General features: G+C 33.5%; 3 protein-coding genes across 3 annotated transcripts in view; all 3 read left to right on the top strand.

Moving 5' to 3' along the window:
* The window catches only part of LOC126762469 (putative uncharacterized protein DDB_G0282129), a 149,057-nt gene extending 138,543 nt beyond the window's left edge, over positions 1-10,514 (top strand). The window contains exons 10-11 of the mRNA XM_050479240.1: positions 4,860-5,045; positions 6,455-10,514. Of these exons, the coding sequence (XP_050335197.1) occupies positions 4,860-5,045; positions 6,455-6,568 (300 nt within the window). The 3' untranslated portion in view covers positions 6,569-10,514. The remainder of the gene's footprint in view (positions 1-4,859; positions 5,046-6,454) is intronic.
* On the top strand, positions 2,907-3,682 carry LOC126762482 (uncharacterized). The gene is made up of 2 exons (XM_050479258.1): positions 2,907-2,997; positions 3,062-3,682. Exons 1-2 carry the CDS (start codon positions 2,944-2,946, stop codon positions 3,629-3,631), a joined length of 624 nt encoding a protein of 207 aa, XP_050335215.1. The 5' UTR covers positions 2,907-2,943; the 3' UTR covers positions 3,632-3,682.
* Positions 10,515-17,526: 7,012 nt separating the features above from the next.
* On the top strand, positions 17,527-24,220 carry LOC126762470 (pickpocket protein 28). Its single transcript, XM_050479241.1, has 9 exons — positions 17,527-17,688; positions 20,852-21,061; positions 21,529-21,789; positions 21,849-22,112; positions 22,253-22,457; positions 22,985-23,124; positions 23,217-23,347; positions 23,413-23,665; positions 23,793-24,220. The coding sequence occupies exons 1-9, from the start codon at positions 17,618-17,620 to the stop codon at positions 24,043-24,045; spliced, it is 1,788 nt and encodes a 595-aa protein (XP_050335198.1). The 5' UTR covers positions 17,527-17,617; the 3' UTR covers positions 24,046-24,220.
* Positions 24,221-24,895: the final 675 nt, after the last annotated feature.

The raw sequence follows: 24,895 nt of genomic DNA, 5'->3' as shown, positions 1-24,895 counted from the left end.
TCAATTCAAATTTGACTCAGACTGTTTCATTTAAACTGCACGGCTTAACCTACCTGAGAACACTACATTCATCAAACACAAAATTGCAAATGACGAGACGTGGGTTTATGAGTTCAATGTCGAAACTGTTAAACAAGCTGGCAAATGGAGCTACAAAAATGAGCCGAAACCGAAAAAACAAAATCAGTTGAAGGTTCTGAAGGCTATCCTAGTCGAGGCTTAACAAGTGTACGGAAAATTAGATTAAGCATTGAGATGCTTGCTTCAGGAGCGTATTTTGTAGGCGATATAATATTATAATTTATATTTTCAGTCCGGGTCAAATTTGATCCGTTGGAGTTTGAGAACTTTAGGTCGGCATAGTATTTTCCACAAAATTTCGTAAAAATCTCATTCGAAATATTTATTGATTACATTATTGCAATCATGGCAATTTAATAACTTCTGTGTGATTCACTTACTCGATTATCTCATAGCTACGAAAGAGGTTCTAATATTATACATATAACCGGTATATATATTTGACGAAAAAGAAACTATGAAGCTACTAGCAGCTATTAATATTTAATTTAATAATCTTAACTCTCCATTAATAACTAATTAATTTAAGTATTATTTGTATGCAAAAAATAAAGGTAGAGGGCATTACTCAGAATCAATGGGTTCGAAACTCAGCTAAACTCTTGAATATTACATTAGTTATGAGCACTGCAAATCTCAACTCTATTCTGCAATATCATATTTACTTTTATCTTGTTTTTCTCAGTCTGGCATTGCAATAGTATGGTGCTTCTTTCTGAAATATGCAGTTCGACTACAATTTTTTCAAGCCGTGTGTACAAAGTGCGTTTTCCAGTAATTTCCTTTCTTCGGAGAAACTATTATAATGAAATCTAAATGTGTCGTATTTTTTATTATGTTATTGGTGAGGGTACTCTAGACAACAATTTAGACTATTGGTATACAAGTTTTGACAGATTTGTAAATCTTGCTTCGTTCTTTTCATTTTCATGCTTTTATGGATTGCAAATGTTTGATAAATTATTTGATATTATTTGAGAAAATACACACTTCTCAACAGGTTCGATGAGACAGAGGTGGGTCGTGGTTTTCGAAGGCCCCTATTTTACAAATTATTAAATGAATACTTAGTTAAAAATTCAGAATGCTCTTGATATGTGACTAATTCGAACATTTATTTAAACGTTACCGGTAGAGGAACGTTTTATCGCTTTTGTTGATTGCCAGAAAAAAGGCAAATATTTTGCCGCTTTAATTTGCCGTGGTCAGGGCTATAATAGTGGTATTAATATGACCCGTAAATATGAGCTCCTTCATTCAAAATCATATCCAACGTAAAAATAAGTATACAGTTCTTTCGGCCTGTGGTACCCACTTGGTGAAATTGGCTGGAGTTGGCTTGGCTAAATGCTGTACTCGAGCAATAAATGTTTCAATATTTTCATTAGCACTACAAAACATTGGGAAATTCTGAAATCCAAAATACTCAATTCACTTCAATGTCATTCTAATACAAGGTGGTCTGCCAGCATCGATGCCGTCAAGCCATTGGCAAAAATCGTTCTGGGTTGATAAATGCTTTGAAAGAAGTTAAAACACTCAATGTTATAATAATAATGTCAAAACTTTTCGAGACATTGTTGAAATATATGTATGAGTAAATTTAAATGCGTTTCGATGGTCTAAAATTCCTCAGTCATTAAATGAAAGAAACTTGGTTCTTCAAGAGATTAATGCAACTATCGACGCTAAAGTTAAAAACATAGTAAGCCTTCTTGTAGACTTGCAATATATGAGCGATCAATGGAAAGCAATTTATAATGAATGCAAAATTATTGCAGAGAACTTAGAGCAGAAAAAAAGCAAGCTAACGATCTAAATGAAGAAGTGGATAAAAATTGCAGAAAAGATGATAATTTGCCTTTCACATCATATTAGATACACACTAAACCGCTGAGCGTTCCATGAACAAAATCTCGAACGACGGCGATTTCAGAAAAGACGGTAGCAGCTGCTTAAGATCCCACAGTTTTTGGGATGTGAACTCATATGGAAAAACACTTGTCTTAGACTAATAAATACCCTAGAAAAAGTCGATTCAACATAATATATATTTGTATAAAATTTAACTTAAAATCTAAGTTTAGTGGAAATTACTTATTTTAAATCCCGTTTTGGTTATACTCCCTGAAGAATATCACAAACAAAAGTATCAAACCAAAAAAATAATACAAAATTAAATTTTAAGTGCAAACAACTACAATTCATAGTCTGATAAATAAGAGAATAATAAGAATAAGATAAATTATAAAAATACTGTACTTTCGTACTGCAAATGTTTCGCATAAATCCCAAGACAAATAATAATTAGGAATATTAGGCTGTCGTGTATCGAAAGATAGCTTAAAAAGCAAAAAGCAAGATAATAATGATATAACCGTACATTATTTTGTTATGAAAAAGTTATTTTTACACTACCGGAGCTCTTTCTATTATAGCAAATGTCTTATCTGTAATTACCGAGACTCTCTAATGTCTAAAAGACCACCAGCAAAGCTAAAACAGCGACTAATGTGAAAAGACCAGCAAATTTGTAATAATTTAAGCTTTGCGATAACACGACACGTGAGTTAGACGAATTATAAACAACCGTGCATAAGCAGTGCTTCCCGCCTTTAAGAGCTTAACGCTCGACTATCGATCATTAGCGGTGTTAAGAACCACAGACTGTTATCAGTTTACAGTTATGCAGACAATTAATACCACATTTAAGTCCACGCACACTTTTCCTGACTGCCTTGTCTTGCTTGCGCCCACCAAATCTCCTAATTGACCATTGCGCAACATTTCCAAGCGCTATAAAAGCTTGTCGCGGCGTTCGATTGTCATTAACAATTTTGTTAGCCAAGTTAACATATCAAAATGAAATTAGCTGTCTTCGCTCTTGTACTCGGGCTGTGCCTTGCAGTCAACGCGGTAAGTTACTTTCCGTTACTATTAATTTTTGCCTTCCACAAAACTCTTTTTTAACCCACCACAGGCTGTTGTGGACTACTCCTTGGAGGATGAGGAAGTTATCGAATTCTCTCCCTCAGAGTTGACCGATGCGATCACCGATGCCTACCTTTTCGGTGGTGTTTTCGGACTCTTGAAGTCGACCATCAAGACTGGTCTGCGCACCCTCAAGGGTGTACATTGCACCATCGAGCGGGTGATCAGCATTCGCGCTGCTGGCCTTGAATTCATTCAAGCCTTCAAGGATTGCAATAGCGCCGCTTTTAAGGACTTGAACAATGTGATTAATCAAGTACAAACTGTGGTGAACACCTGCGACGATATTATTAACCTGAATGAGAATGTCTGCAATAACGCTGACTATAACGCCGAGACTGATGCTAATACGAAGACATCGAAATCTTGTTTCAACAAGTTGGTGAGCAAGATGGTAACTCTGAAGAAGCAGGTGGGCAAAACCATTACCCTCACGAAGAAGTTGTCCTCCACACCGGGTGCTTATGGCGCTTGCAATGTGGACGCTGTGAATGATTTGCTCTCCGTATTCACTGGATTCCGCACCTTCGTCATTGAGTGCTCTAAATTGACCAGTTAAATATTGAGTAATATTCTAAATTTCACGAAATAAATATTGAAAGCATTTAAATTTTAGTGTTTGCGATTAAGAAATACATAGTGGTGAGTTCGCATTCGAAAGAGTGAGTCATAATATTTGTCAAAGTATTTAGACAAATGGTTCTAAGCTGTTAACATCCATCCACTGCAACAAATATAGACGATTCTATGTAGATGGTACTTGCCTCGAGTTCATAAAATTTTAATTTTTTCTGTCTTGTCGAAAGTTAGTTTTGCAATTAATATGCGAGCTCCAGTCAAAAACCCATAATGGTATCTGTTCAACGACCACCCTTGCCGATATTTGCTTACTTCTGATATTAAAAACTCTAGTCCCACGCCGATCTCGAAGTAGCTGTTATAGATAGTTCTGGATATGATAGCTGGTTGGTTAATTGGTTGAAAAGGGAGAGCGCCAGGCCGTATACGATTCCACTTAGGGCATCATCAGTCCCATTGTGCTCCCGGATAGTAATCAGGTTAAACATTATACATCATCTCGTTAGATATGGTGAACCCTGATCTTTTCTCAGCTCAATTAGCCAATGTTTCTTAAATTGGTGTATTGGGAGCCTTGGAAGGTATCCCATCTTCGGTTTTGGATTCAAATGAATCTACTTTTCCAATATCTTAAGGGTAGGTGTGTTGTGATGAAGCCTGGAATATAACTTAGTTCACTTCTTGCCTACTTAGGTGTTCCTCTAGAGTCTATTGAATCAAACAACCTATCAGGGAGTTGAGCGCTTTGAGTCAGCTTAGATAACTTGTGTTCCTGCTCTGAGAGCACTCCCTGTGTGATTGGGTGTCTAAATGATATTAACTGAGTAACATACTGGGAGTTTTGCCTAGAGTTTACTTGCTTTCAACTCATTTGATGCCTTGTCGACAATTTCGGCCAAAAAGTCTTTGATTTAATTAAACCATACAGATCTTAAAATGCTTGACAGCTCAATGAACCACAATCATACATTTATAGTCCAGAATATGTGGCTTTCCGATATTTTTTAACTGACTTTATGAAAAGTAAAGCAATTTTCGACCAATAATCTCTCTTAGAATCGGTTTAATGCATAACAGTTTCCGATATCAATAATTTTTCTTTTGGAAAACATATATACGAAACTCTTACTTCTTAATGAAACATTTTCAATTACTCACCCATTACTCCTCTCTCTCTCTCTCTCTCTCTTTCTGCTCACCCTCTACAGGAAACTCAGCACTCACCATTGGATGGCCACACCACAATCTTGGCACACAACCACCAAGCAGATGATGTCAAAATGTTGAATGGTTCGCTGTCGTCGCGTGGCAGTTCGCCAGCTTTGGAGCATGAAGAACAAGAGCAGCAAACGCAGAAGCCACAACCCGCTTGCATTGTGCGCACACTGAGCATTGTAAGTGCAAAGTAAATAAAAAATTACACAAAAATAAAATTAAATGCATTAAATTATTTGCAAACAATGAAATATACTCTCACATATATGTATGTAGTAAATACTAAAGTGGGAGCATTTAAAAGCATCTGCGGTTAATTTATCAGCATGCCCTGTAGGAAATTTTAATGAATCATTTACTCTTAATATATATATATAACCTGAATTAATATTTGTAACACCCACAAGAAAACTTCGAAGACCTTATATAATATACATATGTATATGTAAATGATTAAAGTGAGGAGCTGACTCGATTTAGCCATGTCGCTCTGTGTGTCCATACCTCAGTTTTCGAGATATCAATCTGAAATGTTGCACATATCTTTTTCTCTTCAAGAAGCTACTAATTTGTCGAAACCACCGATATCGGACACTATTGGATATAGCTGCCTCACAAAGTAATCGATCAAAGTCAAGCGCTTGTAAGGAAAACTTTTTTATTTGACAAACAATCTTCACGAAATTCGGCACAGATTACTCTCCAAGACAGTGCTACAATATCTGAATATATTATTCAGATCGGATAACTAGAGCATATAGCTGTCATATAAACTGTCCCAAAAAAATCTTGTAGTTGTACGAAAAACTTTTTTATTTGACAAGGTATATTCACGAAATTTAGTAGAGATTATTATCCAAGAGAGCAGTACAATCTCCGAACAAACTGTTCAAATCGAATGACTATAGCCTATAGCTGTCATACAAATTGACCGCTCAAAATCAAGTTGTTATATGGAAAACTTTTTTGTCTGACAAATTATATTTACGAAATTTAGTACAGATTATTATCCAAAGAAATGCTATAATCTCGGAAGAAATTGTTCAGATCGGACGACTATAGCATATAGCTGCCATACAAACTGTTCCATCAAAATGAAGTATATAGGCATAAATTATTGCCACAACGAAACATTACCACTCGTACGAAATTTTTCCTACAGGGTACACATATTCGCATTTAAAAATATTAATAGATATCACATACATAACAAGTGTGGCTTAAAAACTGAAAAATTAAAAACCTAACCAATACAATGCCGGCCAGCACCGAATGGAAAAAATTGCCTTTGTCATAAATTAAGTTAACAGCGAAAAGCACTAATTGCTGGTGAAAAACGCAAATGTGCAAACACTCACTCACTTGCTTGCAATTGCCAGCAGTTAGCGTAAATAAAAATGCAAACAGTTATAAATAATGCGACACATGCGCTCAGCCACAAGTTGGGGCGTGATCAATTTCGCAAACAATTGAAATTAAAAGCAAAATATTGACAATTATTCATTTACTTATTTGTATTTGTATTTATTTTTTCTCCCACTTTCGCTCGCTCTCCCACACACTCTTGCGCATTTTTTCGCACACGAAGGAGGCAACGACCACACCGAGCACAACTGCCAACTTGATGGCCGGCACTCTGGCTTTAAGCCTTACAAATGGCGTTGGCAGTGCCGCCACAGCAGCAGCAACGGAAATCAAATAAATAACAACAACATTGGCAGTAATCGCGTGACTTATATTATGCCATACATACATAAATATAACACAGCAACACAAACCAAAGTCAAATTAAAATGGATGCGCGTCTGGTTGCACATGGCGTATGAGTGACGCGGAGGATATTACAGCTGGCGTCACAGTCACATATTTATACATACACACATTTAAAGTATGAAAAGCTTGTGTGACTCGTTTGCGGTAGGTGGAATACATATGTACTTTTATTATTATGCAAATTTGGTGGCGAGTGAAAAATTAACAGTAAACTTGATTTGCAATTTTCAATTTGTCTTTGTGTCCTTTTTTAAAAAATCCAAAATTAAAAAAAAAATTGTCATAATGAAAATACACCAAAAAGTGTATGCACAAACTAAAATTAGAAAATTAAGTATTGTACAATATTTTAAGCTGCCTTGGTATTGTATTTTGCCACAATTAGAATGAGGAAGTTGATTTTATAAATGAAAGGAAGAAAAACTTTAAGAAAATTAATAAACAAAAAATTGATTTACTTTTAATGATTGACAAATTTAGTTGCATAATTATTAAATTATGTGAAGTATTTTTACAAAACTTTATTATAAAGAGCGTCATGACATTTTGATCAATTTTTCAAACACAATCCATCTATATTTTGTTTAAAAACACCATATGTAAGTATGTGTGGCAAAATCTTTAAACTAACCGGTCTTAAAACTTCAAAGTCAAACTTTCAATAAAAGAAAACTATTTTCTGGGAGAAAATTAACCCTTAAGCGCTTACACATGCCACTTCGAACTTTTCTCTTACATTAAAAAAAAGCCTTTTGGAGGCTCCGTTAGATTTTTTAGTCCAAATTATTGACAAAGGGCAGTAGCAGATCTAATTTTTTCCTCTTGAAAAAACCTACCGTCAGATCAAAATTAGCTTGGACTGACGAAAAACTCAACTTTAAAATCCATATCTTTATTATCATCTTCAAAATAGGCTCCTGAGCAATGCAAACATGCCAACACTTAACTTCTTTTTCATACATTCGTTATAAACCTCGGAAGTGATGGCTTCAGTGCCCTTAACGAAATTTGATTTTTTACTAGTTATACTCTCAATACAAATATGTCCATATCCATGTCCGTTTGGGCCTCAGTTCACATCTCTCCTCTCGTTCCGGGAGACTGTGAGACGTCCGCCCTAACACAAGTTGGGAGGATAACACACATTGTCTCAAAGCCGTAGCTGATAGCGTCGATGACAGAACCGTTGTCCTCTTCGTTCTGAAGAATCAGCGCCTATGTTCCCTTGAGCCTTATAACCCCCCGGCCGCGAGTTTGGAGAGACGGATTGCAGTAACGTATAATTTCCTCTATCTGCTTAAGTACATAGCCCGGCGTTTCCTCTAATCACCTTTATAAAAATTGTAGATATAGCCCCCGCGATCCATTTCCACTTCTTATGGAGGATCGCATAGCATCAATTCTATTGAATCAGTCCGGTTAATGATTTCGCTAACGCTGATATCGAGAGAAGATTTCCTCACGTACGAGCTCTGCGACTTAACTATAGGTTGGGACTTACTAGAGCCGGCTGATCTGCTATCCTCGCCGCCGCCGAGCACCCTTTTAGTCCACACATCTGGGCGGACCTGTTGCTCATACTTCGGAACAGTCTTCCTGCTACCGTAGCGAGTTATTATCTTTGCTGCTATATGGTGATCCGATTTCAACTTCCTTGCTGCTGTCGACGGTTTTATACCCAGGCTCTTAACCCTGATTGCAATATGGCAGAAATTCCTCTGCTGGAAATGGCGATTCCGCCTCGCACTTCATCTCTACAGGCAGGCTTCTGCTGATTGGCATACCATCTTTAGTCGGTAATGACGCTTTTAAATGATACGTTTTTTCGATTTTTTTCGCGGTCTTTCGTGGAGGACAATTCCTTCACCACAGGTGACCCATCCAGCACACCTGCAAGGGTTTAATATGGGATACTCTGACTATCAGGTTAGGGTCCAACCAATTCCAAAAAAAGCTTGAGTTCTGAAATCATAGCCCGAGTTGAATGCGAGGTCAAGGTTCCTTAGGAATTTTAACAACTTTGAAGGCCGCAGGTTATTGAGCGTTGACCAAATTGCATCGATCCACCTTTTATTCCCAATATCGAGCTCGCTTTTATGTAAAACTAACCTTGTTTGTTGGTCCTTGCTTTCTTCTTCGCGTACTTAGCGCCTTTTTTATGTTCTGAGTCTCAATGTCAAGTTTACCGTCATTTAGTGTGAAGCTAGATCTGTATTTTTTCTTCATGGAAGAAAATTAGTTTTCTCTATACAGTATATATCTGGAGTCTCCACGGATGATACACTGGAGGAGGTATCGATAGTATCCGATCTACCGTTTTGTATCTTCTTTTGTGTTTGTATCTTTTGCAGTTTTGCACCCAGGTAGCTCGCTCCATCGGGTTTTGATTTTCTTTACCCTTGTTCTGTCCAGTCATACGTCTAAACGGTTATGATAATTACATATATTGTTAAATTACTCGAACAGGCTTGAAGTCTGAAGTAGATTTACTTTCATTAAATTATATACTTACCCACGCATGTACATATGTATGTGTGTGTATGCAGGTTAATCAAGATATATATAGCAGATGTTAAACTTAAGCTAGCCGATAGTTGCATATAATATGCAGGATATAAACATACATATCATTTTAAATTAGTTAAAACATTTATATAACATATTTAAATAGGTAATTAATTTTAAAAAATATAAATAATAATATAATAAGAAATATTTAAAACAGTATATAACAAACTTGGGATATGCAAGGAAACATTTCAGAAAATCAATTCTACTAAGGCAATTATTACAAAATGAAAATCAATAATAAAATATATGAAATAATTTATGAAAAAAAAATATTATTAAAAAATTGTATATAAAACAACAACAAGTACTGCAAATATTGCATAACATTTTTTTTTTATTAAATTTGTTTAAATAAAATCAAGTATATTCCCAACTATTACCAGGCACATAAAAAATAAAAAAAAAACGTAAAAATTAAAAAAAAATCTGTATCGAACTTAGATTTAGTTACATATACTCTATGTAATCATTAAGTAATCTTTAAAGTAATCTAATATGCCAGGCAAATTGTAATCAAAGAATATGGTAAAATGAGCTTTGTACATAGATTAGTAATTAGTCGTGTATTTTATAAGATTTTAGTGTATCAAATACCGTTACGTTAACATGAAAAAAGTATATAACAATTTATGTATAAACATATATACATATATAACATATATGTGCAAGTATAAACAATATATACAATATATTATACACATATATTGTACTCACACCCAATTATGCCATTAAATTCAAAGAAAAGTAGAAATCAATATATATTTAAAAGCACATATATTGGTGAACAAAATATTTATGAGTAGATAGTAAATATTACAAACAGAAAAATTCAAAACCAAAATCACCAAAAATTAATATTGTGCATATCTAGCTATGTGTGAGTTTATATTATGTGCGAAATTAATGTAACAGTTCAAGTAAAGGCGTATGTACTTATTTATGCATAAAAACAAATATTATTTAAAAAGATATATTTTTAATTTTTTTAAATTAAAAATATTTTTTTTTAATTTTTAATTTTTTTTTTTTAAATTAAAATATTTTTTTTTTTGAAATACTTAAAAATAAAATGTCTCAAATTATTTGTTGAAAATTGGAAAACGTTTTCGTAATATTTAAAATAAGTATTTGAAAAACAAATTAATTTTAATTGTTGTTTTTGTGAAGTGAAATCAAAATTTATTTTAAATTTTTGTGTTATTGTTTTGAGTGAATTTCTTAATGTAAAATGGTCTAAAATAATTTTATGAAATTTTCTTTAAAATATTATCTTCATTTAATTTAAAAAATACTTTCGTATATGAGAAAAACAATAATTAAATTATTTTTTTTTATTTTTATATTGTGTTTTAATGTTTCCACAATTAATTGGAAAATATAATTTTTTTTTTAATTTGAATTTCTAGTATTTTATTTTGTTTTTAATAAAATAACTTAATTATTTGTTCTTAAACCACTTTATGAAATTTGCTTTAAAAATATTTTTCTTCATTTAATTTGAAAAATTCTTTCATATAATATCCTAGATATGTTAAAAAAAAAATAAATATTAAAAAATAGTCTTTTTTAATTTTTATATTATTTTTCTTATGTTCCCAAATTTGGTAAATATAAATTCGTTTTTATTTTATTTTATTTTTTTCCTCGTATTTTTTTTATTTTATTTTATATAACTTTATTTAAAGAACTTTTAGTTCATTTAATTTGTTTTAATTTTTTATTTTATATATTTTGTAATACAGCTGATTTTTATTTATTTAATTTCATTTAATTTGTTCTCTCGGTAATTTAAATTTTCAAATTAACATTTTTCGTAAATTATAATCGCATTGAATATTTTCCTACTTCAAACTCATATGTATTCATATATATTTTTATCCCGATGTTGTAACAATATCTGTCATATTTGTGTTGCTTGTATTTGAAACAAAAATAAGTCTAAAGAAAGTTGCTTAGATTTTAGTAAATCAGTTGAAGTTAAAAAAAAGCTTTTAGAAACATATTTAAAAGTCCACCAAAGTATTGTAACAAAAAAAAAAAGAAATATAATAATAAAGGATATATAACTAATCAACTCTATCGGCTTTTATTAATTTGAGCAGTTACAGAGAAACTTTGTCCATACTATATACAAGTAAGTATGAAACAACAATTCGAAAACAATTTCGAACTATTAAAATGAAAAAGAAAACACAATTTTTATGTGTCATAACTACTCTACTCTTTTAAAATTTTCCTTCAATTGTGGTATATTTTGGATCAAAGCTCAATAACTTTATCGGACATTATATTGCTTATAATTTCTTACATGCTTACTTCTGATCTCTTGCACCCACCCCAAGGTCTTTTCAATATTGATACAGCGTCTACTAATAGGAATGATGTGATTATGACAGCTGGTGGTGGCCATATTTGTTTATGAGTTTAAGTCAAACATTTTAAATTACCTCAGTAATCTTTGTCATTTCATCATGTCACATTTCACTTTGGCACAACTCTCAAAATATGTTAAGCTAGTACGCAAATTCACGTTCATAGAAAAGTCATTTTCTCTGATGAGACTTATTGGCTTCGTCGACCAACAAAAGTATCGCTATAGAGGTGCATCAAATCCTCCTGTGGTTCAGGAAACAGCATACCCAAAAATTGAGAGCGAGTTGTGATATGGTAACACCATCTTCGCGCACACCTTGCACTTGTTCAAGACACAATGTCATGAACCACAGATTTTGATAAATTTATTATCTGGGTAATTAAACGAATACTTAGCCGACGGTCTGACGGTGTTTGTCGAAGTCGCAGGTCTCCCACCACGGTCTTCTTCATCGCCCTCTTCGCGGCCTTCCAAAAAGGCCTGGTGTCACCGAAGCACACCACTTCTTGCTGAAGCAACATCTCGGTAAGCTTGCTTGATCATATCAAACGTCTCTGTCGCAGATTTACCGAGTTTCACATAGAATTTAATCGCGTACCTTTGCTCTAACGAACGCTGCATTTTCGGCTTGCACCACTCACAGAAACACGTCGCGCGAAAATGTTTGTCCTGATTCTCCAGGTGCTCGGAGACAACTGACCAGCCACTCGTTCGTTAGCTAGGAACGCCCTCTACCACTCTCTGAAGTACAGTCGCGACGGATGAAAATCAGTCCTATTACTTTCCGGGCAAAACCTGTAGTATGGCAGATTTATTTTTGTTCCAAAGCTTTATTGGTAATTCTATAGTACAGAGTACCGTGATCTGTTAAGTGGGCATTCATCTAATTCAGCTTATTCTGCGTGAGCTCTGACTCTAATTTACAAAATCACTAGATATTTAGCATAGGTATAAATAAACGGATAGACAAATGCTACGACGAAAGACGAAATATTTGCTAATGTTATTTTAGATCTCTCCTTGTCTTGCTGAAAGTACTTACTACATTACTTTTTGACGGGATGATACTACTATCTCATAAATATCAATATATTAATTTAGAATTTTCAAGACGTTTAAGCAAGATTATTTATCATCTTAGAATTTGTATATACATCAGTTGCTAGCTTTAGGTATTCATAAAATATTTCAAATATTTGATTTTGTCAAAACAGTGATATCATACCTAACCTAGCAAAACAGCGCCTACTTGAAAAGTCATAAAACAGTTTCAAAGTCAAACTAACTAGAGTAATGTAGCTTTGCAGACGATAGGTGAATGCAATTAATTTAAAGCGCACAACTAGTGTAACAAGCTTATTTTAGCTTTTTGGGAATTTAAAAGAAAAAACTATCATTACAACTGTAACAATTGTTTTATAACCTTAGAGGTATATTTATACATAGTATATTAACAATATTCGGTAATATTTTTGAAAAAATAAATAAAAATTTTTCGAGTTGCAGCCTATATCCGACGACGTAAAAAATAAAGTCTTCAAAGTGGCAGCTTACTTTCCCTGAAACCTAAAAACATTCTTGGCTGGAAGGTTGTGTTTTTACTGTTGCCTACAGTCGAAATAAAATCAAACATTGACAAAATGGCGGCGTTTTTTAAAAAGTTGAATTTCACCCAAAATTTAACCTGCCAAAAATTTATATTTTTGAACAGGTCAAAAAATTGGTAGGGAAATATAAGAATTACACACAAAATTAACAAAAACAATTTGATAGTGGTCGGGTATTTTGTTTTCCAGTAATCTCAAGCAAATTTGAAAAATATAACTTTTTCATAGATGAACTGATCGAACTGATTGAACTGAGTGTGTACATTTGGAAGGTAGTAACAGCACTATTTAAAATATTCATATAAAATGTTAGTACAATATAATACGTTGTCAAAAAAGTCTTGCGGTATTTTCGCTAGTTGGCGCTGAAAGCGCGTAGTTCTAGTTTTATTCGTCGCATCGGGTCATGCTATACCTTTTTGAAAAGCTCATTTCACGCGCAAACACGTGTTTGATTGATTGTCGTTTCTTTTAAGTCGTTCGTGAGTTATAGCGTCGCAAACATGGATAAATAAATAAAGAGAAAATACGGCATATTTTACAGTACTATACGATAAAGGCAAAAATGCATCTCAAGCCGCCAATAAAATTTGTGCAGTTTATGGACCCGATACAGTTTCCATTTCCACCGCACAACGATGGTTTCAACGTTTTCGTTCTGGTGTAGAGGTGGATGAAGATGCGCCACGCTCCTGAAGGCCTGTCGTCGAAAATTGCGATAAAATCGCTGAATTGGTCGAAAGAGACCGGCATAATAGCAGCCGTAGCATCGGTCAAGAGCTGGGCATGAGTCATCAAAAATTCATTTCAATTTCAATAAAAAAAAAAAAAAAAATCAATAAAAATACCGCAAGACTTTTTTGACAACCCATTATGATTTGTTCAGATATAAACTACCGATATACGAAAGAATAAAAATTTTACTTTCGTCAAAATTTCTCATCAGAAGCGCCTTAAAAAAACAATCACTCACAAAGACGGTTTACTCAAAATTTTCCATAATTTGCTTACAAAGCTTACAAAGTTCCAAATGTTAATGTCCAATTACAGCTGACAGCATTAATCCAGCTCATTCACAATAGAGTACAAGCAAAAAGAACTGAGTTAATCCTCAAACCATTATGGCAAAAGTATTTCATGTGCAAATTGAGTCATTGCAAATTCAACAAACTTCCCTAAAATGGTGTCATAAAATGTTTCTTCATCAGCACGTGTGCAACCAAAGGTGAACATCAACACAAATACACAGCTCTCACTGCACATAAGCATGCGCTCCGGCCAGGTGCGTGTGTGTGGCGGTGACGCAATGTTAATTCAGTGGCAATTCATTGCAACCAATTCACTTTTTATTGCCAACTTTGTGCATTGTTAGTGTTATTGTTGTTGCCTGCCGTACATACAGCAATGCTAATGCGCTACAGGTACCGCAATATACTGGCAGTTGGAAGCGTGTCCATGTTGTCGCACCGGTCTCGGCATTGCCCACTGCTTAGTCCTGTCGTGCCACTGGCTTTAGGCTAAGCACTTGCGGCAGCAGTTGATTTAAAATGCAGTCACAGCAATTTCTGTTATTCGAGCAATTGTGTTGAAAATGTGCACAACAACAAGACGCTCGAGCAGACGAAGTTTTTATTAGGGTGGTCTGCAGAGTTTTAGGAATTAAATTTTTGTTTTTTGTTTTTTTATTTATGGGAATAGATTTTAAGGGCCATATGAAAAATTTTTAAGCATTATTTTTTAAATTTATAAATTAATAATATCTGAAACCTATACTGAAAGTTTTTTAGCACGCTATCGTACTTTTACACGGAATCTGGCAACACTAGTATAATTTTTTGAGCTTGAAATACATATAAAGTTCATTTCAAAATGATTTCTATTCAAATATTAATTTTTTTGTAATGACAATTCTTGCATTTATGTATATTTTCCCAGCTGTGGGATTATCCTATATAATCCGAAGTTGCTCTATGTATATTTCTGTTGATCTAGATGTGGCTATCTACATACTATATGTACGATTTCATAAAAATTATGACTTCGGTAATATTACCACTACATTCATAAGTGTCTGACCACTTTTTCCTAAAATATTGTGGTTCACCCTAATAAGCAACCAACATAGTTACACGTACCATACAAGGAGGGCAACAGTAAAAACACACAATGGCTTGAGTTGTCGTATGGAAATTGAATTGGCGCATGTAGAGTTAACTGTAAAATTGTTACCATTTGTTGCAGTGTGCCCTAATGCTGGCGTATCAGTTGAATTGTCTTCTTTCGAGTCCTTTATTTCTGTATTAAAGACTCGAATGGGAAAAATTTGGTAAACTTTGAATGTTTTGCGTGTAATCATTATATTTGAAGAGTTCTACTTCAGAATTTTAGCTACTTGTCCCGACTTATTCAATAAAAACTGTGAAACGGGGATCATTGTCATTTTAGTCTTCAGACTCTTCCAAATTGTACTGAAATTATTACGTAGATTCGCTATGCACTTGAATCATGCGTTGTGGTCCGCTGTAGTTGCTCTTATGGACGTCGGCTTTTTAATAGCCAAAGGTTAGGTTAGGTCCTGACCCCAGACTTTGACTGATTCTTCTTTAAATAATTGAAAATAATTAGTGATACCTCTTTCCTATCAGCTTTAAAGGGGTGTTTATTTTATAGGTAAAGAAATTTTGTTTCATATAAAAGAAGGAAAAATTAAAGATATATTTTGGTACAACTAGTGTGTGAATTTAGTGGCATGTAGAGCTTCAAACCTTTTTCACCTCACACGATTGATTTTTCATCGGCTAATTCATGTAGTACCGATGAACTGGTTCTTCACGTTAACTTTGGTCGGCCATGACTTCTGCTGACTTATGGATGGTATTCAAGCAATATTTCCGTAATGTTGTCTGGAGTCTTTATCAAAGTATGGACACGGCGGTTTTCTCTTTCGTTGAACTAAATAGCGTTTGTTTCATTATAGTTTTGAGCCAGAATATTCGGCAGATAATTCGTAAGAACTTTTTAATGACTGCCTTGAGTCTCTAAGTCGTGAGATGCAAGACCAGCAACGGTTCGCTTTCATAAAACAGTATCGAAATCAGAAAATATTCTGAGCTTTGTGATGAAGATTTATCCAGTTTGATTGCAGCCATCTAAACGTCGTCCTTGTCTTGCTCAACCTACAGTTGGCATTGTCTTCTTCTCCGTCAGTTGTTAGAAATCTTCCGAGGTAGCAGAAACTGCCGGTCCAAATCCGATTTCAGTACAGAAGAGTTGATCTTACTTTGCCAATGGTCATCTGAAACTTATTATCCGCTTGCAACTCAGAAATGCCTAATGCAACCAATTTACCAATTACCAATTTCCTTGACCTGAAGAGAGTTAATATTGACATGAAGAACCAAAAAGTCAAGAATAATTTTCCTGATATCAGCTGGGTAGACAATTTTCTTTGTAAGGAAATTCTAAACCTTATTACACGAAAAGAACACCCTACCACATAAGATGTTGAACAATAAGCACATTAAGGCGGTATCATTTTCCCGTAATTAAAAGGCTTATAAAACAAAAAAAAAATTGATCAGTATATTTATCGTAAATATAGTAGCCTAAAGAGCAGGCTTGAAGCTTTTTGTTTATTGACGTTATCTTCATTTGTGCTCGCATTCAATGTGGAAGAATTTCTATATGGCATATAGTCATACACTCTGTATTATTTAACCGCTAAATGCAAATTTCCGTAACTCAAAAAAATTAGTGGCTACCTAATAGACGGATAATAATTTTACAAATGTCAAACCCTCAGCCCACACTATTAATATTTCTTCACTGGTCCTGCGAATGTATTTATTTCATTAATTCACATTTACCTACAATAGTAAAGGTGAGCGAATTAAAAGCTCATCAGCAGCGTGATCCCAATTGGGATTAGCGTTGGATGTTGACATGAACATTAATTAATTGCCGTCATAACACTGAAAAGGGGCACTACGAGGTAGAAATTTTCAAAGCGCGCAAATGAAAGCGAGAGTCTATAACAGCCACAAGCCGTGAAAGTGTTGCGAAGAAAGAAAAATGGCGGACGCATTTATATCAATTTCAGTGAGCGTAAATTCTCAATTGGGAGTTTTGGCAACGAACGTGACAGATAGTGGGGGGTCCCAAAACTCATTTACATCCCAACTTAGCCGGAGAACGCATTCCCAATTGCATAGTTGAAGGCGCCAATGCACAGACGTGGAGTTAACACACCTAAAACGCTGCTAATGCCTAGGTCTTGCCATCTAACGGTATAAAAGTCGCTGTATTTCACTAAGCGAATGCACAAATTATCGTCAGTCGGTTAGGAATCGCCACGCGCTCGCAAAAAACGGTTAAAAGGCTAAAACGCGCTAAACGCTCGGTGAATTGGTGTAAACGTTGAACAAATATGGAAACCGAGGAGAAGAAGGATATGCAAAAGGAGGCTTCATTGAACAGCATTCCAGCTGCTTTGCAGTGGTAATTCATGTTGTTGTGGAAATATGTGGAAAAATTGTGATTAATTTCTGAGAAGTGATATATTTGTGATTCGAGAAGAATTTTAACTATTTTCGAAGTTAACAAAAAATCTGAGAAATGCTATAAATTATTTAATGCACAATAAAAATATTTTCTGAAAGTGAATAAAGTGAAACTTAAATGCTTTTAAGTGATAAATCATGGACCAAATTAGTTATAAAAAGTCTATTAAAAAATAAAAAAATTAAAATAATATGAAATAAAAATTAAACTTATATTTAAACGAAATAAAATAAAAAGATAAAAAAATATACAAAATAATAAAATTAAAAAATATAAATTAGAAATATATATTTCTTTTTGTATAATTATATTTTTAATTTTTATAAAAATATTTACCAAATATTGATTTAAAAATATAAACCTTTGAAATATAAAACAAATATAATTAAAACCTAAAAAAGAGAATAATAATAAGAAAACGTAACAAACATCAAAAGGATTAGAACCATATTTTCCAAATAAAATCAAAAATCCAGAACGAAGGAAGAAAAACAAAAGATACTACTAACAGCAAATAACAATAAGACTTTGTTCATACTTAATAAGTTCTTCGAAGTCTTTGTCGGAATTGGGAACGCACCACACCTCGATAATCGAAGAAAACTGTCAAAATAATCATGATTTTTGACCTGCTTTGACGTGTTTTTTTTGAATCTGTCTGTTTCCGGGTCGTAAGCATAGATTCAAGACTTATCGCCAGTAATAAAATGTTTCATGAAATCCTGGTAATCGAAAACATTGTTTCACAGACGTTAACGCGACGCTGTTTTTCGCAAAAATTTATTGATTTTGGAACCAATCGATCTTTCACTCTTCTTACGCCCAAATGATCTTTCAAAATGGTTTTCACTGATCTTTCCGATATTCCAACGATGCCAGTAAGATCTCTGACTTTTAGTCGTCGATTCTCAAGCACCAATTCTTTTATTTTATTGACGTGTTGATTATCAGTTCTCGACCCTCTTTGAATAATTTGTACCGATGAAAAGTACTTGTTCGCGACAAACAATTATCACTTAAGGTCTTTTCCAATATTCTGAACGTTTCGGCACTAAAAATTTAATTCCGCTCACAAAATTTATTGGAACATCTTTTTTGAATATTTTCACTCATCGTAAAAATCGGCGAATGCACTTTATGTTCTTCAGAAAGACAAGCGTATACTAAACATTAATGATTATATTGATGTGCCATTTGACACAGATGTCACTGACAGTGATACCAACCTAGAAAAAAATATTTCGACGAATGGGGTTTTGCGCGAAATTTAGAATAAAAATTCTTACTATTTTTTGCCCACATTTTTTGGAATGAAATAATCAACGAATAACAAATGAAATAACAAGTTTTAATATGGGAAAGTTAGAGCTAATTAAAAATAAATAAAAAATACGATCTTCAAAATATTAAAAAACAAGTGAAAACGTTAATTTGGTGACACCAAGACTTGGTAATATCCTTCACAAACACCTAAAATTCTTTACACGAACTTGATTTTGATCGGTCAGTTTGTATAATAGCTACTTGATATAGTGATTCGATCTAAACAATTTCTTCAAAGATTGCACTGTTGAATTAGTCAATAATGTGTTATCTTATATCTTAAAAATATCTCAACAACTAAAAAAGTTGTCCATACAAGCACTTTAATCCGATCGTTCAGTTTGCATGGTAGCTTTATGCTATAATAATCCGATTTCGGCGGAAGAAAAGTACGTGTGCAGAATTTCCAATCGACAAGTCAATAACTGAACGGCTAGTTCGCGTATATACAGACAGATAGACTCAGGAAATAGGATCTCCGTCGTTTCCTTCAGAGTGTTACAAATTTCGTGCCAAATTTAATATACCCTGCTTGGGGTATGAATATATGTACAAAGTTTTATCAACAAAAGAAAATAAAAAAGCTTTAAGGAGTTATATACAGTTAGAAGGTCGAAAAAGCGCATTTTTTAGATTTTTTCTGAGAAAACTTTTAAATTTATTGATACAAACATATTATGGTGTCTATTAAACTATTTACTTACTATTTTAAGACTTAGTATTACTAAAAATATTTATGTAGAACGGAAGTACAGCCGATCTCCGAGAGCTCCTGTCCTTTTGCGGTGACCATTATAGCTCTGAACTAAATCTTCTGAAATTAAAAAAACCAAACAGATTTCGTTAAAGTAATGCTAAATCTAGTAATTAATCGAATGAATAAGCAAAATAAATTTTTTGACAGAATGACGATTTCTCAAAAAAAAATCGATTTTTGACCAAAATTTTGGTTTCAAATTCTTCGTTTAATTACTAAAAAATATATTTGATGATGAGACTAATCGGTTTAGCCATTTTCAAGCCTCTGAAACGCCTTTTCAATTTGCATGTTACTTCGATAATATTCACCGGAACGAAAATAAATTTTTTGTGTAAAATAAAATAAAAGAATTAATTTTTTTTTAAATCTAACTGTATATAATCCCTTAATAATTAAAAAAAATATAAATATTTACATATATTTACATTGAAAAAAGTTTCAGTGAAAAAAATATAAAAAAAAAACTACATACAAACTAAATACTAGAAATAAATTTTCGAAAAAAAACTTAATTCCAACAGAAGTAAAAGAAATAATATTTCAAGAATTTAAATAAAAATACATTTTTGATTGAAAATGAACGCAATGCGAAAAAACAGAAAGGCACCACTGACAATGTGAAAGAAATTAATTTCGAATTTAATTATAAAATAATTCATTAAATCAAAATATAAAAATCATGCCATTAAAATATAAATAAAAAAAATAAAAAATCGCTTCAAATACAATTTATGAGAAACAAAAAATACTGAAAACCGAAATTTAACAAAAAGATAAATATTAAAGAATTCAAATAAATAAAAATCTAGACACATTTCGTAAAAAAAATAAAACAAAAATATAAATATTTTTTAGTTATTAAAAAATGGAATATAATTATCCGACATTTCAATCTGGTCAAGAAATAATCAAGAAAATAATAAATAATATCTGTAAATTTCCCATAATATCCATTCAAATATAACTCCATTTAAAAACCTTGCTTAAATTTCACCGTTTGGCTCTATACTCCTTTAGGAAACGTGCCGCGCTCATGGCGAAAACCGCAGCAGCTTCGAGGGAGAATATCGACAACGACAGCGACGCAGACGATGTGGACACGAAGCAGGCGATTAAATATGGCAACAAATGTCAGGCGACGTGCGGTATTCTGAAAGAATACTGTGATTACAGTACGATACACGGTTTCCGCTATTTGGGCGAAACGAAACGGCCGCGTTGGGAAAGGTGAAGTCAAGAGAATTTTTTGAAAATTATAAGATTGATTTAAATAATAATTTATTTATTCAGATAGTATGAGATTTTTTATAGAATTGAATGTGAGACAGTAGTAGTATCGTATATAGTATACACAAAACGGAAATAATTCCTTTAGTCTTTAGGTTAACAAGGAAGTTAAACAAAATATTTCTGAATCAGATCGAACTGCATATGAATTTTGAAATTTCCGAGTTTCAAGGGATTGACTCTCTAATAAGAAGTTTAATTTTAATTTTCAACTACTACACATTTAAGACTTGAAACCTATTTCAGTATCCCAAAATGATGATTTCGATAGCAGAAGTTTTTTGGAACTATCAAATATACTATAAACAATTTTCTCTGAGAGTTATAGTAAAAAAAAATAATTTTAAATTCTTTAATTTAAATTTCATTAAAAAATCTTCCGTTGTCATTATTTTAAAAACTTGCAGACTTTTCTGGGTATTCGTGCTAATATTCTCAATCTACACTTGCGCCACGCTGATCATGAATATTTGGGATAAGTGGAACAATAATCCGGTAATTGTGTCGTTTGCCGAGAAATCCACACCCGTCTGGCAGATACCTTTTCCCACTGTAACGGTTTGCACTGAAACAAAAGGAAGACAAACAGTTTTGAATTTCACCGATATGTATTGGAAAATATCCGACCGATTTAACAATGTTTCTCAGATTGACCTAACGGAACAAGAGTATTTAAATAGTTACGAAAAAAAAGCCACAAACTCACGAAATTTGCTTGACTTTGCAGGAGCGTACGCATGGAAGCTTTGGCTCAAGTGTGTGACGCGCACTTGTTAACCGACTTCAAGTTTGGACACCAGTTAGCGTCGGGCTCTGAGATCGTAAGTTCGCTGAGCGCTATCACGCCTGTGTTTAATGAGACCTATTTGAGTTGTAAATGGCGTAACTCTCCAGAGAAATGCCAACAAATCTTTAAGAAATTTATTACCGAAGAAGGTGTTTGTTATAGTTTCAATTCATTGAGTCCCATGGAGATATTCCGGCCGGAAGGGTGAGAGTTACATATACTATATTATAGATATGTAGTATAAGAAAAAGTTGATTGAAAAAAATGTTGAAAGTGGTATTTTGCAAAAAAATTATTTTTTTAAACAATCCTATTGTAATTATAATAAATATATAATTCCTTAGCATGATTAAGGAGATGCTTTTCCAAACTGACAATCGCACGGCCACCGATTGGAATGTGGAGGACGGCTATAGCGCAAGCGCCGACCCTGAAACCTATCCGGAACGTGTGCTGGGTCCCGGAGCGCGTGCTGGTCTATATATGGTGCTGAATGGCTTCGAACAGGACTTTGATAATATGTGCCGCGGTCCGGTGCAGGGTTTCAAGGTGAGAGGACTGTTTTTACACAACATTTTACTTATATATATGTACAAGTATTAAGTATTCAAAATTTCTTTACTACATAAAAACAAATATTTTTGTTTTTACATTAGGTAAATGAAAACCTATTTTTTTCGATTAAATTTATCGTAAATATTTTCGATAATTTATCGTTTAATAAAAGTTTTTATCGATGACTTAAAATCGCTATTGGTTATCATTAATTTTCTTGTCATAATTTAGTTAATACTTTTGAAAATATCGATATTTTCCCTGGTGGTCGATAATTTATCGATTAAGTAAATTAGTTATCGATTTTTGCAAATCTTTATTGGTTACTATTAATTTTCTGTTCCAAATTTAGGCAATATAATTTTTATAAAAATCGATTATTTTACTGCATAATTTGACTTGAGTAATTTACCTTCTTAAAAAATTAGGAACGTAAAACCTAATACAGAAAGTATGATTACTAAATATGATATAGATACAACATCCTTACATATACAACAATCTCCTTCACCTTTTTCTAGATCATTTTACATACACCCGGTGAGGTCGCACAAATATCGAAGCAATACTTCCGCATACCCTTCGATCAGGAGGTTTTGATTTCGATAAAACCAAAAATTATAACCACCTCGGAGGGCTTGCGGCACTATGAGCCACATAGGTGGGTTTTCATATATAAAATTATTTTTGAAAATAATATTTTTCATAAAAATATTTATTATTATTATTTTTTTTCATAAAAATATATTACAGACGTCAGTGCTACTTCCAAAAGGAGCGTTATTTGCGCTACTTCCAAATTTATACGCAGAGTAATTGTGAGCTGGAGTGCTTGTCGAATTTCACCTTAAGCCAATGTGGCTGCGTCAAGTTCTCCATGCCACGTAGGTTTCTATAGATATTAGCATGAAGTGTCTGTTTAATGTCCAACATTTTCCTCCTTCAACAGACACACCGGACACACCAGTTTGTGGCGCCAGCAATGTGAAATGCATCAACGAAGCTGAGGATCAACTCTTACTCAAGGAATTCAATCAGGGCGCTGAAAGTGCAGGCGAAAATGTGCGTGGACGCACCGAATGCGATTGTTTGCCTTCGTGTACCTCCATCGCTTATGAAGCGGAAATTTCTCAATCAGATTTCGACTACAAATTGATCGCGAATACTTTTAAGCAGGAAGACGTTAATAATTTTATAACAAAGTGAGTAAAAGTAATAGAGGCCTAAATGTATGTGTTGGACATTAGAATATTGTCAACGTTGGCGCTTGAAAGTATGCAACATTACTTTTTTCTTTACAATTGTTTTTTTCTTTCCGTCTTTTCACAGCAATAAAATGTCACGCGTCTCCATATTCTTCAAAGAAGCACAATTTCTAACCTCCAGACGCTCGGAATTATACGGTACTACGGACTTTCTTGCCAACTGCGGCGGTTTGTTGGGTCTCTTTATGGGCGTGTCTATCTTGAGCATTGTGGAGATCGCCTATTTCTGCTCCGTGCGTCTCTGCACGAATCTGCGCATGCGTCATGCGCGTCGCAAAGAACTGGAACGTGAAGGTGAAACTACAAAGGAAGCCTAGAGATGTTTTCTCTGTTATATCTAAATTAAATTTTATAATTGGCGCTTCAAGCAATTGCGATTTACTAGTTTCTTAATGAATATTGCTGAATACTTAAAAACAATTAATTTTTTATAGATCAAGTGTCTTAAAGGTGTTACTGGTTAGTTGTTTTTAGATAATTTGTAAAACAATAAACGCCTAAAACAATGTTCCTCAAAAAAAAAGAAAGGTTTTTTTTTCATTTTGGTGACTTTTTTGCTGTTTTTGTGGTAAGACTGAATACTCCTATGATCGAAGTTTTGTCTGTTCTACAAAATTCCAAATTTTGATCTGTAAAAGAGCTTATTTTTCATCTCTTTTAGACAAGATCAAATCAGGTTTGGATTGGTTCTAAGCAAACAGCTGCCGAACGCACACTAATTAATAAGTATGTGGAGAAAAAACTTCACAGGAACATAAAAAAGGTGTGTCAGTCCGGATCAAATTTGATCGTGAATGTATTTCAATGAACTCCCGTTTTAATCCAAGGATCTTGCAGTATCTTATATATACCGAACCATGGAGAATATCGGCAAATAATTTCAAATTAAATTTTGATCAGAAAAACTGTTGAGCTTTTTAGAGTTGACTTTAGAAAATTTTTACTATGAGCAATAATAAGTTTAGATGGGGGGCGCTTTTACACCTAGATAGTTAAAGCTAAAATATATTATGTATCCAGGAGGAAACGAGCAAGAAGATATGATACATATGTATAATGAAAACCTAGATCATTCTAAGCGAACTTCAGGTGAAATTTCTCGCTCTCATGAACTCAACCAGATAAAACTTGTACAGATTAACTATAATAAGTAGGAGTAGGTCTAAA

Source organism: Bactrocera neohumeralis, chromosome 6, assembly GCF_024586455.1.
Source record: "Bactrocera neohumeralis isolate Rockhampton chromosome 6, APGP_CSIRO_Bneo_wtdbg2-racon-allhic-juicebox.fasta_v2, whole genome shotgun sequence".
Classification (NCBI taxonomy): domain Eukaryota; kingdom Metazoa; phylum Arthropoda; class Insecta; order Diptera; family Tephritidae; genus Bactrocera; species Bactrocera neohumeralis.
This window is presented reverse-complemented; position numbering and strand designations above follow the sequence as displayed.